General features: G+C 36.3%; 2 protein-coding genes across 6 annotated transcripts; one reads left to right on the forward strand and one right to left on the reverse strand.

Annotated features, from left to right (window-relative positions):
• Positions 1–103: 103 nt before the first annotated feature.
• Positions 104–11069, reverse strand: LOC113055364 (ubiquitin carboxyl-terminal hydrolase 48-like). Of its 5 annotated transcripts, XM_026221628.1 has the most exons (29): positions 10892–11044; positions 10714–10770; positions 10017–10151; positions 9715–9835; positions 9163–9304; positions 7820–7947; positions 7613–7737; positions 7360–7468; positions 7133–7266; positions 6966–7048; positions 6217–6396; positions 5948–6082; positions 5621–5770; positions 4729–4929; positions 4534–4648; positions 4038–4183; positions 3881–3961; positions 3535–3659; positions 3309–3431; positions 3123–3184; positions 2910–3020; positions 2460–2590; positions 2260–2366; positions 2056–2151; positions 1648–1821; positions 1437–1562; positions 1020–1068; positions 904–930; positions 104–803 (listed from the first exon to the last, which is right to left on the reverse strand). In XM_026221628.1, exons 3-29 carry the CDS (start codon positions 10148–10150, stop codon positions 781–783), a joined length of 3138 nt encoding a protein of 1045 aa, XP_026077413.1. In that variant the 5' UTR covers position 10151; positions 10714–10770; positions 10892–11044; the 3' UTR covers positions 104–780. The 5 variants fall into 5 exon arrangements, with proteins under 5 accessions (XP_026077413.1, XP_026077415.1, XP_026077414.1 ...); XM_026221630.1 differs by lacking the exons at positions 10714–10770; positions 10892–11044 and adding an exon at positions 11051–11069; XM_026221629.1 differs by lacking the exon at positions 10714–10770.
• A 1369-nt stretch (positions 11070–12438) lies between these two features.
• On the forward strand, positions 12439–17939 carry LOC113055368 (low-density lipoprotein receptor class A domain-containing protein 2-like). The gene is made up of 5 exons (XM_026221642.1): positions 12439–12769; positions 14565–15065; positions 15156–15302; positions 15381–15518; positions 16892–17939. Exons 1-5 carry the CDS (start codon positions 12682–12684, stop codon positions 17158–17160), a joined length of 1143 nt encoding a protein of 380 aa, XP_026077427.1. The 5' UTR covers positions 12439–12681; the 3' UTR covers positions 17161–17939.
• The last annotated feature ends 7 nt before the right edge of the window (positions 17940–17946 follow it).

The following is a 17946-nucleotide window of genomic DNA, read 5'->3' on the forward strand; positions in this document are numbered from 1 at the left end:
ACCAGAAGCGTACAACCCTACAACATGCACGTTTCACACAAATAAATATAAATGCTCCTATAAAAGTACAATTTCTGCAGTTTTACGCATAAACTGCACATCTGAAGATGTAAAAAGAATATTTATTGCCCATATGAAAGAACATACAGAAAAGTTCACACAAATGCCTGCTTTATATTTCAAGTAGCAGAACATGTCTAAACTATTTAGCAATGCTGTAATATTTCCCACTTCTGGAAATGTGTCTTATTTATCCTCATCTTTTTAGACGCCTTGACGAGGTTATTTACTTTAACGAAACAATGACTAAATATTTTTTAATATTCAAGTTGCTCATGCATTCTTAAATATGTACGAGCTCTATTGCAGTGCCGTCACAAGCTTCTTTTCAACAAAGAATTTACAGAGACTTACTGTTTAACACACAAAATATGATCAGACCATAATCTCTGAACATGACATTGCAACAAACAAGGAGGAATTCTTATTTTCCTTGAAATGGAACGTCCTTTGAGGAAATCTCGACCCGTATTTTTCACAGTCATGTTAAGTACGACCACAAAATCTTGCAGAATGCATCAACATCTTTCAATATTAAAAGCGAGCATGATGTTTTAAAGCAAAATGACACTTTTGAGTTGTTGCAACATTCAACAACGAAATAAAAAATGAAACCATAAAAGAAAATAAAAAGACTTCCCAAGATTGAACATCTATGTGTAATTCAAGCGTTATCCTTGCTCAGACATCATCAGCATTGTTCCACATCTGGAGCCTCACTCAGTGCCCTAACAGCCCAGTGCCTGAAAGATAGGAAACAAATATAATAGAACATGAAAAATGTTCTGGATTCTTTCACAAAGGCTTTGCATGTCTGAAATGATCACAATTGCATATTCATACCTTTAAATCCTTCTTCAGGCATACAGACTAGAAAAAAAAAACACTGTATCAAAAAACAGGTGTTGGAAATGAGACATACAGGTAAGAGAATTTAATCTTACATAAGAAGCACTTACCTTGATAAACATCATCCATTGCAGCATAATCAGCAATGGGTTCATCAGCCTGTAAAAGAAAAAGGCTTAGTAAATAATCCTTTAAAACAAACCTACATTACCGTTTACCAATTTATTTTCATTGAAATAAATACTTTTATTCAGAGCACACATTTTTAAAAATCCAAACATTTATAATGCTATTCTTTTGAACTTTCTATATATTGAGACCATAAAAAAATGATCAGTTTCCCTAAAATATTAAGCAATATTATTGATTTCTAAAAGGATCATGTGACGCTGAAGCCTGGAGTAATGATGCTGAAAATTCAACTGTAATAATATTTTACAATATTACTGTTTTACTGTATTTTAGATCAAATAAATGAGCAGAAGAGACTTGTGAGAGCCAATGTGAGAGAATGAGTCGAGACTTACCTTAAGGCAAATGATGCTCTCTGGAATGACTCCAAGACTTCCTAGTGTGGCGGAGTCATCTGTTAAACAGCGTCCGTCTATGGAGAGGTTTTGATCGAATGGAGCCACAGAGAATGCATGCATGATCTGTGGACACAGTCATTACAAATAAGACTTCATGCTGCATCACATAAAAAAGTTTAAATACTTAATAGATATTGCACTAACAGACCTGGATCTTCAGCTCTTTGAGTGTCTGGTTGGCAGAGACTATGAGGGCTTTCTCCCCACGGAGTTTCCTGTGCCTTGTGCTCCTCCTGATGCCTGACTTGGAAACAGCGGTCACGGGGGCCACAGAAAGAGAGGTGCTCTCATCCAGCTTCTGACGTTTGGCTCCAACCTCAGACTGATTTAAACATGGGGGCATGAGATATAGATAGATAGATAGATAGATAGATAGATAGATAGATAGATAGATAGATAGATAGATAGATAGATAGATAGACAGACAGACAGACAGATAGACATGCATAGACAGTCAGATAGACAGATAGACATATAGACATGCATAGACAGTGAGATAAACAGTCAGACAGACAGACAGACAGACAGATAGACAAGAGATCATCTTAAAACATACCTGACTGAAGTCTGGATCTTTCTCTCCATCCATCTTTGGCTCTTCTCTTTCGTCTTCCACATCTGACCCACTCACACTGAACTCAGGAGCTGATTCCTTAATCATCCACAGGAGAGAAAGAAAAGGGCTCAGATGTGTTATTCCTGGTTGCACACTCATAGTGTTTCTGGTTAAATTGAGGCATGTGATCATGCAAAAACTCACCCTTTTCTTGTCTGTGACTTTGCGGACATACACTGTGGCCTGTGCGTACTCCCTCATGTCCCTCTGCTGCTGGAATATGAAGCCTTCTCTGCATTCCCGACACAGATCTAAGAGCACGACACACATTCTCACATGAAATATAATGTCTGTTTGAGGGACCTTGGAGAAACTACTGACTCAGCGTTGACAGTTTAGCTCACCTGGATGAGTCTGGTATAGGACATTGCCATTGTCTTGTGTCTTGTCATGAATCCGACATATGGAGATGGCCTGGTCCACCAGAAACATTTTGCTGATCACCTCCCATTCATCAGGCCAGAGAAGTGCTATACTGTGCATTGACAGACACAAACACTCAGACTTGAAACTGCTTTTGAAATGGATAGTTGATTATTTAGATAAAAATTGACATGTATAAAGAAACGTACATTGTTTACAAGTTTGGGGTCCGTAATATTTTTAAATTGTAAAAATTCTCTTATACTCAGAGAGGCTGCATTTAATTGATTAAAAACACAGTAAAATTGTATCATTGTGAAATATTATTACAACATCATTACTCCAGACTTCCGTGTCACATGATCCTTCAGAAATCATTCTAATATGCTGATTTGCTGACATTTGAGAGGTTAGGAGTGTGAGTAACTCACTGTTGAGCGTCTCCTTGCAGCATGGAGTCATATGTGAACATGAAGCCTCCGTGAGGACAGAGCAGGAGACTGTTCCCCACATTGGACACTGGGTTGCCCTTTGCTGGCCTCCTGTGGTGATCAGGTATAACAGAAGACATTACAATCGTTTAGGAAATATCAAAATTAAAAATTTTAGACTGAAAAATTATCTTACAAAAAAAAAAAAATTACCTGATAAATTTCCTCCATTCATCCACAAAGTAATGGGGTACAACATAAAGAACTTCTGTCTCCTAAAACACAATTCAAACCAAATTCAGTGAACTGAAAATAAGAATGAGACTCTTATGTTCACCCTTTCTACTGTAAGATATTTATATTACTCAAAAAAACTTTATTTGTGGAAACTGGTGTCACCTGTGGCCATTTCTGCAGTGTGGGTCGATTCTTCTCCTGGAAGAGGTTAAGGAGGGAGCTCTTTTGTTCGTTTGCCATCATTCTATTCAAAGCCTCATTTTCTTTCCCTTCTCTTTCCAGCCTCTGAAATACACATTCAGTCTTAAAAACTTTGCCCAAAAGTGCTCAGTAAGCAGCTCACATGGTTTTGGGTGTCCCCTATGACAGTTGTGCATTAATTTCTCACCATGCACTGCTGACAGGCCTCGTTATTTTGCGTGAATTCTGGAGCTTTGGGGAAATACATCCGCAGTTTATTCCACACCTCAGCAGAAACCAGCCGCCTGTCATTCTCTAGTATATTCAGACCACCTGAGGGAGAAAGAAACAATACAATTACATAAACCAACCTTGCTAATGAATAATACACAAATTCAAATATTTCAATGAAGTAAACATTAATTTATTCAAATGTTTTATTCATATAAAATGTTCATTCAGGATTTTTGTTCATGACTTTAACAGGATCAAGGCACCACAAAATATTGTAAATGTTTCATTTAGTTTCAGTTTTATCCACAGAGAAAACAAACCATGATAACAGAGAATGTCTTCATTAAAGTTCTTCATCTCTTCACCATCCCTGTCTTCATTATCTCCTTTAACTCCATCGGCTAACAAAAAGACACAAAGATAATAATTACAAGACTAAGAGTGAAAGCTACAGTCAACATCTGTAAGCCTCAGTACCTTTAGCTCCCGCACTGCTACTTTTCTCTCCGTTAACTTTGCTGTTGTTGTGTTTGGTTTCCTCCTCGTCTTCCTCTAGCTGGTCTAATGCCAACTGTCTCCAGCTCCTTAGAGAAGCCTTACCGATCCAGAAACCTGATTCATCACTAAATACACCCAATATAAACACCAGATCAGCTTCAGCAAAAGTCTACTGAATTGAATTAACTGAAACTAAAACCATAAATAAATCAAAATAAAAAAACATTAACTGAATAAAAAAAAAAACTTTTTTATTTAGATGCCATGGCAATATTTATTAGATTTATGTAATGTAATGTAAAAAAAAATAAACAATTAAAAATGCAGAAACATCAAAATTGACATGAAAATAAAAAATATTAAAATAAAAGCAAATTCAAAATCATAAAAACTATAACTGCACCTACTAAAATAAGTGAAATAACACTATCTGCTGGAGATCCAGATTAAAAAAGCAAATAATGTGCACTCATACCTTTTCAAAGAGGTTTTGACAAGATTCATGACCTCTCTGTAGTCTTCATTCAGCTGGTTCTTCAGTCTGATCACCCGACATCGCTGAGTGACACAGTCTCTGCAGAGAGAGGACTCTAAACAGCATCCAGGATCAATGAATACAAGGATAAAACACAGTAATTCAATTAAAAGCTTTGATGAAAGAAAATCTTACGGCCTAGTCTAGATACTCCTCCGTAGCGGCTGAAAAGGAGATCAGCGGCCTTGGATGATATTCTTTTGACCTCTCCGATCTTGTCTGGGTGCAGTTTGCCGTGGGAGCACAGGAACTGGCTGTTGTCAATTTCCTTGATGGACGTGGAGTCATCAAGCCATTTCTTGAGCCACTCCAGAGGCACAAATTCATACGACAGGCCTATAACCACACAGGAGGATCCAAACATTCATTTCTTAATGAAAATTTAAAATTAATGCTTTTATACAAATACAAAAGCCTTCAAACTGGTTACACTATTGTTCAAAAGTTTGGGGTCAGTCAGAAATTAATACTTTTGATCAGAAGTCAAAGTGAAGACTTTTTAAATGTTAAGAAACTATTTCTATTTCAAATATTCTGTTCTTTTGAACTTTTTATTCTTCAAAGAAATGGTCAAATATTTTATAACGGATGATAAAATTATTAAGTAAGGCCACTGTTTTTAACACTGAAAATAACTGGAAATGCTTCATTATTAAAAAAAAAAATCAGCATATTAAAAGCATCATGTGACACTGAAGACTGGAGCAAAGATGCTGGAAATTTAGCTTTGCATCATAGGAATAAATAGCATTTTAACTTACGGTATATTAAAATAGAAAACAATTGTTTTTAATTGTATAGAATATACCACAGCATTACTGTTTTTACTGTCTTTGATCAAAAAAAGCCTTGGTAAGCAGACGAGGCTTTTAAAAATGAAACTTAAAACAAAATTATAATAATCATACCAATCCCAAACTTCTAAACGGCAGTGCAAATATAACAAACATATTTTTAAGATTGAAAAAAGGGAGATTTAAAAGTTCATATTTTCAGAGAAACTAATGCACGGGGCATTTTTACGGACCGTCTTCCGTGGGTAACAATTCGTAGAGCTCCTTCACCTCCTCATGTTTGGCTTTGCCTTTGTCAACACTCTGCTTTCGCATGTCTGCCATTTCATTGCACCACTCCTCAAACTTCTTGTTGTCCTGGTCAACCAGCTTCTGGAGAAAAGCTAAAAACCAAATGCATCTTAAACATGTAATATTGTAAATAGATAACACTTACAAAAAATACTGTGAAATAAATAGACAAATGTGTAAAATTATACATCACCTGCCCAAAAAAAACACTCAGAAATGTGATGTATTCATTTATAATGTCCATATAGTTTTTCTCAGTCAGTTTTTACCTGGTACTTCAACGTTAGTTTCTGTTTGTTCAATTTCTTCTGTCTGTCGTTTATACACTAACATGTACGCGTTCCTCGAACAGTGATAGCCTTTGCTACATTTTGGCTTTCGGGTTTGAGACTTGGCGGTCTCGGCTGCAATGTAAATAAGGATGAGCAATTAAGTATACTTTTATATTTTCATGCTTTTAGAAGTGTAAAAGCAACACAAAAAAGTAGCTAGAAAAATGAGACATCATTCAAAGTAAACGGTCAAAATGTGTTGTTACCGATGTCTTCCTCAATGCCCAGCTGAAGTTTCTTGCCCTCCATTTTCTCGATCTCCTCATCATTGAATTTGTACCAGTCATTAGTGTGGGCGTCTCTTACATGAGCGATGTAGTGTCCAGAGTATGCACTCACGCCACGATGAATCAACACCGCACTGAGCTCATACGTACACACTTCTTCTGAAATAAGAGAAAAAAAATCAAGTTATGTTAATCGATTACAATTTCCTGTTCTGCATCTCATTCTTAAATGATATACATTATTATACAAAACATCTGCCGTCAGTAGAATTAAAAAAATAAATAAACGAATACTTGTATTGAGCATTAAACTGATCAAAAGTGACAACAAATATTTTACATTGTAGCAAAATATTTATATTTCAAATAAATGTTGCTCTTCACAACTTTTTAGTCATCAAAGAATACAAAGAATACTCTTTCCAAGCGATAAAAAGTAATGTTTCTTGAGCAGCAAATCCACGTATTAGAATGATTTCTGAAGGATCATGTGACACTGAAGACTGCAGTAATGATGCTGAAAATTCAGCTTTGCATCACAAGAGAAAATTACTTTTTAAAATATATTAAAATAGTAAACAGTAATTTTAAACTGCAATAATATTTCATAATACATATGTTTTTACTGTGTTTTAAATCAAATAAATGCAGCATTGGTCAGCATAAGAGACTTAAAAAAAAGAAAAAGAAAAAGAAAAAAAAAATTATATACTAAATGCACAGCATACCTTTTCCTTCCAAAAATGGCCCCATGTCAAGAACTTCAGGAAAACTAATAAAGGTGTTGAGCTTCTTTTTATGACCACTTTGCCTATAAAAACAGAGAAAGAAATGATTAAAATGTCTATAAAATATTTGGTAACAGGTCTGATAATTGATGAAATATGCTACTCGCCTATCAAAAACGAAACGCATGAGCTGAAAATTGAGTGTGCGGGGAAGACTCTGGAGCTTGATCCGACGCGTGGCATTCTGTTTACTCTGACAGCTCTCGCAATAGTAGCGATTATCCCCTTCCAGCTTCTCCTCCTAAACAGCATGTGAAACGACACACTGAAATCCATAATATCTGATCTACATAGACAAATAGAGCTTGTCAGGCACAGAAATGTGAGCAGTCACCTTGAGAAACTCTGTAACACACTCAGTGAGGTTTTTGTGTCCTTGAATGTTCAACTCCAGCTCATAAAATCGTGACGGTAGAGGAGACTCACGTCCACATTTGTTGCATCTGGCATAACACACACAAAAAAGCATTAATCACTATATTATTACATTAATCAAACACTGTTCATGTCACAGACTGAACACATCACTCACAGGGAGAGTATAATCAACCTAAATCTGAAAATAACATTTATTTAAAATAACTTACACCGTAACGTAAGAGAACTGTCCACAAAACTGCTGCTGGATGACATTTTGTAGATTTGGGTCCTTCTGCTTTGAAAGTGTGTCTTCGAGAAGTGAGAGGAAGAGTTTGGAGAATTCCTGAGCATCCTAAAAACAAACGAAAACTGCCTTTTGAGCATTTCCATGAACTCCAGAGCAGTCCAACATGCTCCATCTTGTGCTGGCCTACCTGCTGTTGTCCTGTGTCGAGCCCAAGAGCCTTCACCAGCTCCGAGGGGTCGATATACCGCCTGTTGCTGTTCTGCAGCAATGCAAACAGATACTGGAGATGTTCACATATCGTCCGTGGTTCATAATCTGTTGGTATGTAGAATAATGTGCACAAATTAGAAAAGTACATTTCGACATATTTAATTCTAAAAGTAATGCTTTAAACATTTGAATACGAGTCAATAAATGGTAACTGTCACTACAATAAACACCATAATATATTTTTAAAGCATGTGGACAATAAAACTATCCAAGCTTTAAAGGGGTCATATGATGCGATTTACATTTTTCCTTTCTCTTTGGAGTGTTACAAGCTCTTGGTGCATAAAGAAGATCTGTGAAGTTCCAAAGACTAAAGTCTCAAATCCAAAGAGATATTGTTATTCAAAGTCAAGACTCTGCCACGCCCCCCTAAAATGTCTCATTCTAACACGCACCCACGTCTACGTTACTATGTGAAAATATTTATGTAATGCCACACAAATGATCACGCAAAGAAAGAAGGCTGGTTTCAGTAACCGCAGTTAGTGTTGAAGCAGTCATCCCTGGGAGATGTGTGTGTATCTAGGAGAAACAAAACCACTTTATTTGGCCTTCTGAAAGTAGATGCATTTAAAAATCTTTATGATTGCTTACAACAGAACAGCAACGCATTTTATGGATGACTATTTCAAGAACCAAGGAGAGTAGGTTATTCTGACTTTGCTACAATTATCTGGTGCTTCTGGATCAGCTACTGTAAGTATGTTTTGTTATTAGTTTAAGTATTTGCTATTGAATGTTCAAATGCAGAGTTTTGCACGCCATGTATGTGTGTGTGTGTGTACGCTGTGTGTGTTTGTGTGTGTATGAGAGAGAGAGAGAGAGAGAGAGAGAGAGAGAGAGAGAGAGAGAGAGAGAGAGAGAGAGTGACAGTGGAGTCATCTGTCTTAACCGTCCGTGGCTTGTGTACTGTTACACGACTCTGTTTGCCTTTCAGGCTTGAACAGATGGTAAAACTAAGGATATTATTAACTGTCTTTACATCTATTATGAAAGATGAAGCTCAAGATTATTAAAAGGGCCATTACATTTTCGACAAGTGCTTGTGGTTTTCTTCCAATCACAATGCACTGGGTCAGTTGGCCAATCAGAGCAGACTGTGCTTGTCATAAGGAGGGACTATGCATTTGAGAGAGGAGGGGCATAGAAGACCTACAATTATGTAATTAAATCATGTCAACACATTCTGTTACACCAAATACACAAAATAATGATTTTTAAAAAAGCATCATATGACTCCTTTTAAAAATAGACCCTCACCTGAATCCGTGTTGTGCCCTTCTGCTCTGGAATTCTGAAACAGATATAAGGCTCTGCGAAGCTCCAAATTGTGGAACCACACCTGGAGGAACGTGTTCACGTAACATGTGGCACCAAGATTCGTTAGGCCCACAAATGTGTTCTGCAACAGAGAGAGCAATCACAGACAGTTGGAATGTTGATGATGTTGACACATTCTTCAAAATAATATGAAATAAGCAATTGTTTTAGTAATTTGTATTGTATATATTACACAAGAACACACAAACACACACACAAATGTTGCTATTGTGAATGAAAACTAAAACTATTATAAAGTTTACTATTGAAGTTTACTATTTACTATACTACTGAAATAAAGCTGAAGAAATCAAATTTTAACTAAAATTTTAATGAAAACTAAAAATATAAATAAAATAATATAAAAGCTGAATTAAAACCGTAATAAATACAATAATAGAATATACATAATACTAAAATAACACTATATCATTATTTATGTATTAGCACGCTACAGATTCACCTACTGTACGGTTTTGCCATTTGGCGTACCTTATCTCGTCTTTCTGAATTTGGGTCATCGATGCTGTGGAAGGCATTTTCATCAATTTCTCCCAACCATGATTGCTCCCCAATACCAACCAGACAATTAGGATTTCCTTTACAGTTCCTCCTGTGTGGCAGCAAAAAATTATAAAATATTTAGGGTGAGATGGCGAAGTGATTAACACATGCACTAATAAACACATTTTCACAGTTGTGTTCATTAAAACTGTGTCTTTAAATCAGAATTACAGTCAATGTACTCAACAGTATAGAACAGTAAACACAGATCATTGTCGCCACCACATTACCTGCACGTCCCTCTTTTGCATGCCGGCACGGCAATCCTATAAGCTAACTCAATATGTTCATGTGTGATGTCCTCTGGTTTGACCGTCTCTGCCCACTTCCAAGCAGCTTTTTCCAGCTGCAACCGAGGAGCCATTCTGCACCAAAAAGTAAAATTCACAAATAGAGTTACACATAATTCCAGCAAACAAAATCACAACATACACCTGAAATGGCATATACACACAGCCTAAAAGGAGAAAACAAAACAAAACCAAGCTTTTACACTGTTACGCAAAGATTACATAATGCACACAACAAATATATATATATATATATACATACATATATATATATATATATATATATATATATATATATATATATATATATATATATATACATACATATATATATATATATATATATATATATATATAGAAACACAAACATCTTACACATAAAATCACATCACACCCACTTGACAGATACACATATCTGTGTGATGCACAGGCCTTGCATCACTGGTCCAGCATGCACACAATTTATGATTTCACCCCACACGTCAAAAAACACTTCAATGACAGTTAATTTATATAAAAAAGCAAACAACTGACAAGCACAGAAAATAATATTCAAGAGACACCACTGACTCCCCATTAGCACACACATTTTTGATTATCCCGACAACATAACTCACAATTTAGACATAAAACATACCGTCAAAAATAAATACGGCGGTTTACGGGCTCAGCACTGCTGTAATGTTTTATAAATCTATAGTAAACACAATAACAGTCAATGATTTCATCGAGACTGCTAAAGCTTCGCAGTTAGCATGCTAGCAGCTAGCTCTCGACTTATTTTCATTAAATAAATGCAACTGGCGTGAATTTACCAAGAGGTTCTTGACTGTGAAGAAGCTTTCATAAATATAGGAATTTTAAATCACACTTTATTGATGGTACGTTTGTATTTAGCGCCCTTGCGTCGGCTTTTATATAAATATTTTTGTCCCTTCGTCAGTTTCAAACTTCTATGAGACGTACGTACTTACGCGTGACGTAGTTGCGGCGTCTGACGTCAGTGCGTCAGTGGGCCGCTCAATGTTGCAGTGTTGTCACACATACCAACATACTATTTTCCTTAATTTTCTAGCTACTCGGGGAAAAATACAACAGATTTAGCTGTTGAAATGCAAAAAAAGTCTTGAAAATCACCAGATAATATACTTTTTTGAGATAGATGCCATCTGAACTAATTTCTCTTGACATGGAAGACATGCTGAAGTTACAAAACAAATTGCACTATACTAAACAGGTTTCTGTAAATTTCCTCTTTGTAATATTTTTTTTAAATATATTTTTATTTATTTGTTTTATTATTATTTATTTATTATTATTTACATCTTGGGAAAGTTAAAAAGATTGCATAGGAATGTATGTTTTGTGGGAATTTTGCCCAAATGGATTCCCACAGCAGATCATGAGACACATTCAAACCCTCAAAAGAGAAAAGTCCAATAAAACAAGCTAACAAGCTTTGTTAAAGGACCCACAGGTTTAAAAGCTTTTATTGGACTTTAAACTTTTGATCTCTGAGGGGGACATGTCATATGGAGGTTTCATGTGTCACAGGAAGGTCATGAATGAAGTCTAGAGAAAGGATATTTTATCCCAAACTGTGGAATAATGGCTGGATGTTCTTTGTATTTGTTATGAAGGAATTTCGGCAAATCAAGACAAATCAGTATGTTTGTAAGCATGACTTCAGGTCCCACAGTGTCTTAAGTCTGGATTTCATTATGCCTTCACCACAGTGTTTGATTGTTATTGTTTTTTTTTTTATTGTGTGACAAATTATTTTATAGAGTTTTAGAACTCTATTTAAAGATTTGGACATATTTGGCTGAATTTATTTCTAATCAACGTAAAACCTTCTGATGTAGGCTTGCTTAAACGTTTGAAATTTTTTGGTAGAAAAAAATACAAACCAGGTGAATGTATGTATGAAGTGAATAAGGGTCAGCAACAGGACGTATTCAGTATAAATATGACCTTCACTGCATATGAACTTCTACATTTTGCACCCCATGATGCACCTCATGAGGTAAGCCGATAATTAGTGACTTTGAAAAGGCCTAAATATACTAAATAAATACAAAATGCAAATCACTTTAATCACAATTATTTTAAAATGAAAACAATACAATAATGAAGAATGAATATTTTTGTCCAAAACTTTAGTTTCCTATATACTTAAAACTCCACCAGACTTTCAGTGCTCTATAAATACTAGTGTGACAGATGTTTAGTCCTGTCCTCGGCTGTAGATGGTGCTTGGGTTGGGGCAGCTTTGGGGGGGTCCTGCACGGCTCCTCCTTTAGATCCGTGACATTGTCATGGAAATAGCTAAGACGCATAAATTTGACAAAGAGTCTTCAAAGGCACAAAAGCCAGGATGATGAACAAGGATTAAGCTCGACGCATCTGAGATGCCATAGACAAATATTCCTGCTTAAAAACCATTAAAAAGCAGTTATTTAGGGGCGTTTCACGGGCTATATGTCGTCTTTATAAATTAAGGGAATGTTTGGTTTTCGCAAGAGTATACTTTGCGCGGTACAAATGCGACAGAACAATTGCATTTAACATTGGAGCAGCAAGTGCTTTTGCTTGGACACGCGAGATGGCCAGAGTGCGATGCATTCAGCACCTGTCAGGATGGTTTGTTCTCTTCAGCTTAATGACACGCCAGAGTCACTCCATTGAGACAGGTACGGTGATGGGTGTTCAATTCTCAAGATTTATCCCGTTATTACCTCGTTCACTCCGACATTTGTTGCAATCAGGGTTTCTTCTCGTACTCTTAATTCATTTGTGTGTATTGGCATCAGAACTAGTCTGGAGTCGCAATGGCTTCACAGACATTTGGCTTGTCCCGTGTGATGTGTTTTATCTGTAATCTAATGAAGTTAACTGAAAGTAAATTTAAAATGTTATTTTATCTCTGAGTTTTTAAAAGTTTCTCTAAAACTAAAAATTTTAGTTTTAATTTTAGTTTTATTCATCAAAAACTTTTTTTTAATGATTCTTACTATACTGTATATACATATATTATTAAGATTTATTTAATCATGTAAAACCAAAACCAAAAAGGGGGTGGGGACTAAATATACTATATAGACTATATTAATGTATGTTATATTTAATTATATTACTGTAATTTGACTTGGCTCCAAATCATATCACGTCTCTGGATGTCTCCTTCAGTTATATATATTTGAAAATCATGTATTGTTTTTCATTATGAGACAATACATCTGGCTAAGGATGATTCATTTGATCTGACATTAGAAACTGATATAGCGCCTCCTCATCTGGTCCTGTGAAAAGCCCCTGGCATCTGTGTCATTACCCACAGAGTTGGCACGTTCTCTGCTGTTTTTCTAGAGTTAAATAAAAGTAGGAACCCGGGTGTGATTGGAGCTCTCAGCACTTTGGTCTGGCCAATTAAAACATTTATAGGGAACTTTCTATTCTGCTGCTGTTCATTTTTGTGAAACTCAGTTGAGAACACATGGTTACGGAATATTTTGAGGTATTGGTCCTTTTCCACCAATAGAAGGTTTCTCTGGACATTCCTGGCAGTGAGACATCATGGATCCACCGGTCGCCCTTGGTAACAAAGCTAATAAACCAAGGATAGGTTGTAAATCTTCCTATTATTTGGTTCGTACCCCATATGGGAGATGCAAAGCCAGTTCATGCTTGTGGTCTTTCTAGATTAGAACTGGATTCATTCTGTTTTTCTTCCATCCCTGTGTTCTGTATTTCAGTGTACATGAGATTGTTTCTTCATCAGAATAGATTTGGAGAAATATAGCATTGCATCACTTGCTCACCAATGGATCCTCTGCAGTGAATGGGTGCCATCAGAATGAAAGTCCAAACAGCTGATAAAAACATCACAATAATCCACACCACTCCAGTATATCAGTAAACATCAACTAGTGCGGTAAAATAGTCAATAATCCAAAATAACACTTCCTCCAGTGAAAAAAATCCATTCCCTGTTGTCATCTCAAAATCAAATCCACCGACATATTTGTTTAGAACTGTTTTGGAATTAACTTGTAAATGGTGCCTGATCTGTACATATTTCTCTCCTGATTCATATGAGATGACTTTATCACTGGAGAAAACATTATTATAGACAGAGCTGTTGTATTTTATCCTGAAGCAATGGTTTTTGACTTAAAAAATGTCTTGTATTTGTTTCTTAAAAAAAAAAAACGTTTTGAAAGATGTTAATTGATGTACTGGAGTGGTGTGGATTATTGTGATGTTTTTATCAGCTGTTTGGACTCTCATTCTGACGGCACCCATTTACTGCAGAGGATCCATTGGTGAGCAAATGGTATCATGTTACATTTCTCCAAATCTGTTCTGATGAAGAAACATTTGTTTTCAGCAGATTTTAGTTTTTGGGTGAAAAAAAAGTTGGTTGGGAATCTCAAGTTCTTGAGAAAATCATCTTCGATCTCACGGTTTTCTTAATATTCTCAACAGTAAATGTTGTGGACTTCTGTGGACAGACAATACAGGGGGACGGCATGGTCGTAAAGTCCCACCAGGAGTCCCGGAAGTACTACTTTGTCTCCTTGGGAACGGATTGCCACCTGACCATGCAGTCCGCCACCCCCCGGGACAAGGTGCAGTTCTATTTCCGCTTCTTTCTGGTCTACAGCCTGCTAAGAGTGTCCCCGCACAGCCCTGCACCCCCCCTCCAAGAATCACCCAGGGGGTCTTCATCATCCGGCCCAACGCGGCCTGACCAGAGCCTGGAGCCAACCACTGGAGAGGGGCCTGGAGACCCCTGCCACGCTGGCTCGTACATCCAGTTCTATGATGGGAGGGATAAGTCCGCGCCCCCTATTGGCCAGCCACTCTGTGGGAAGAGCCCTCCTCGACCAGTGCTGTCAACGGGCAACTTTCTAACTCTGCGTCTTGTGACACGAGGAACTCAGCCAAGGGTGGACTTTGTTGGAGACTTCACTTCATTCAGGCTGGGTTCGAATGTGTTTACATCTTCCTCTCTTTTTCTTGAAGCTGAAGCATAACAGAATACCAACAATCTGCTCATATTGTTTGTCTCTCCAGGTTTTAACCAATCAGAGTGCCGAGGTGAGCCTTACTTCAACTGTCGCAATGGGAAGTGTATCCCCATGAGTCTGGTTTGTGCGGATGATAAAGGCATTGACAACTGTGGCGATGGCAGTGATTTAATTAATTACCCTGGTTGCAATGGTCAGTAAACATTCTATTATGAGAAGGCTTTTCCAACTGGGATTTGTTCCTGATAGATCTTGTTTTTGTGGGTTTCAGATCCTCTATCTACACCCAAGCCCTCACAGCATCATGTTACCCAACCAGCACGGACACTGAACGTTCCCACTCAGACAGTGTCCACTTTAAAGAACTGCGCCACGTCAAACGCCATTCCTGATCCAGATTCTGTGACCGGTTTGTTCTTCTCCAGTAGTTATTAAATGCAGTGAAAATATGCAACCAAACAGAAACAGAATAACCTTTAATAACATTTAACATCAATCATTAATAATAACAACCATTAAACAAAAAGTTATATATAGTGAAAAAAGGTTCTTTATATTATTAAAATGTTCTTCATAACTTCATAAGTTTTTTTTTACTTTTACTTTGAAGAACAGTTAAAAAATCTAAAGTACCTTTTCCCACTTTAGTGAAAAATCGCATTTAGGCATTGTGATAAATTATAGATCTAAAAGTTATAGAATTTTGTGACTTTATGTTGCATAAATGACAGCATTTAAATTTCTTAATAATATGTTCCTTTAAGAATTTAGACAGATGTATGAAGAACCTGGAGTAGAAGAGTTCAATGCACAAAACCCTTAATAAAATGACTACTCCTCAGAATGGCCATAAATTGGGTTTTATTGCTGTATAATGGTGAACTCTGAAAGGCTAAGGACACAAAGCTGATTGAAGAGCACATAAATGTTCAGTGCAAGTGTAAATCATCTGATGGTTGAAACTTCTCAAGAGCACTAGTCTGCTAAGTAGCCACCACTCTTGTGCATCTGAACTAATAGCCGTCCTTTACCTCCAAATTCAATCTAAATTGCTTGTGGAAAAATCCACAGGTGTTCGAACAAAGACTGGGACAGATTGTATTTTACTATATAAAATGATTTAATGAGTTGCCAAATGAAACACAGTTGCCAAACGAAACAAGCCACATTTTAATTAATTAAATAAAGTAGAAATTAAATATAAATATTATATGAAAAACCTATATTGAAATGTTGCTATGGCAACTAGGCTAAATGAAATTAAATAAGCTAATATTGAAGTAATGGGGCAAGTAAACTAGCTACTAAAACTGAAATATAAATTGACAAATTAAAATAAATAAATAACAAAAGCACATAATAAAATTTCTAAAATCACAATTATCACAATTTACTTAATGTATAGTTCATTAGATATACAGCCTTCTTGGTTTAAATAGATCAACCTTAAAATGCAAATAAAGATGAATTAATTAATTACCAAACTAACTTACTAGTAATATAAAGCTAGGATAATAAACTATATTCCTTGATTATTTATTTATTCAGATCCTATTGTTTAACAAATGTATATATTTGTTAAATAATGTGTCTTTTACAATATTGGTGCTGACTAAATGATGTTAAAGATACCATAATAGACACTCTGTCATGGCTTATTGCATTTAAAAGTCTCGGGTTTGTTTAATAATTTATTCCGTAAATGCCATTATTACTGAATATATTTAAATTTAACTCTGAATTGTAGGCCCTAGTCCTTTAATGAAATCTTTTCTTCTCCAGATTCCCAGTCTTCTATTTCTCTGATGGTGCTGTATGTGGTTCTGGGTGTGACTGCAGTGGGGGTCCTCATGTGCTGGTGCTGTTGGGCCCCTGGCTGGTTCCTGTGGCGTGTGAGTGTGTTTCGCTTCTTGCCCTGCTGTAACTCCTGCTGCGCGTCCTGCCAGCTGTGTGGACGGAGCTGCTCCAAAAACAAGGAGCACCGACTGGCAAAGGTTACACCAGAAGGAGCCGCAACACCTGTGTCGTCCATCACCACGGTGGCTGTGTAAATACCCTCCTCTGATCTCTCCTAGATTCCTAAAAGACTCAGAATGGAGATGCTGAGGGCAGGATGTTAGGAAGTGGTGTGAGAGTAGAAGTTCTCCTTTTTCATTTTGTACAATGAAAAAGAAGCAAGAATTGCTGGACAGTTGATTGTTTTTCACGTAACTTTTTTTTTTCGTTTGTTTTCAAAAATGAAAAAATATATTTCATGTTATATGTATTTTATAGATACTGGTTCTGGGGAAATGACATGAGCTGAGATTTCTAGATTCTAGTTGGTTTTGGAAAGTGAAAACTCCAATAATTCCAGCTCAGTGGGATAAAGTGAACACTTCAGCTACAAAGGACGGAGAAAATAAAAAGTGTTATTATTCAAAGTTTCCATTAAAATGCTCATAAAGCTATCAAAAATACCAGGAACTATTGGATATCATTTACAAACTGTGTTCATTCAAGGTTATGCCAAATAAGTGGTAATACTCTGTAAGCTTTTTTCTGAAAAGTGTTTCCTTAAAAACAAATCTTGCATTTTCACTGACATAAAAGCTCAGAAACCTAAATTATTGTTGCCACTGTTTAAGAAAATGTGACGTGCAAAATAACTACTGTAATGTACATAATTTCTTTAGGTAGAACTAGTAAATATGATTGGAGGAACTACAAAGTGGAAATTTGTTTATTAATGTGATGCAAAAAATATATTTTACGAATACTGAAAAAAGAAAATTTGCTGAAAATGTACTCGTCCTCAGCCATCCAAGATGTAGATAAGTTTGTTTCTTCATCAGAAC

Source organism: Carassius auratus, chromosome 36 (genome assembly GCF_003368295.1).
Source record: "Carassius auratus strain Wakin chromosome 36, ASM336829v1, whole genome shotgun sequence".
In the NCBI taxonomy this organism is placed as follows: domain Eukaryota; kingdom Metazoa; phylum Chordata; class Actinopteri; order Cypriniformes; family Cyprinidae; genus Carassius; species Carassius auratus.

Bases quoted from the DNA above. Each gene is read 5' to 3' on its own strand.
- LOC113055364 (XM_026221630.1), bottom strand. From the start codon at position 10,150: ATGGCTCCTCGGTTGCAGCTGGAAAAAGCTGCTTGGAAGTGGGCAGAG. The intron at 7,049-7,132 runs GCGAGTAGCATA...CTGTTTTTATAG, and splicing joins ATGCGTTTCGTTTTTGATAG to GCAAAGTGGTCATAAAAAGA. The intron at 3,660-3,880 runs GTTTGTTTTCTC...TTTCTCCCTCAG, and splicing joins AGACATTCTCTGTTATCATG to GTGGTCTGAATATACTAGAG.
- LOC113055368 (XM_026221642.1), top strand. From the start codon at position 12,682: ATGGCCAGAGTGCGATGCATTCAGCACCTGTCAGGATGGTTTGTTCTC. The intron at 12,770-14,564 runs GTACGGTGATGG...TATTCTCAACAG, and splicing joins GAGTCACTCCATTGAGACAG to TAAATGTTGTGGACTTCTGT. The intron at 15,066-15,155 runs GTTCGAATGTGT...TTGTCTCTCCAG, and splicing joins CTTCACTTCATTCAGGCTGG to GTTTTAACCAATCAGAGTGC.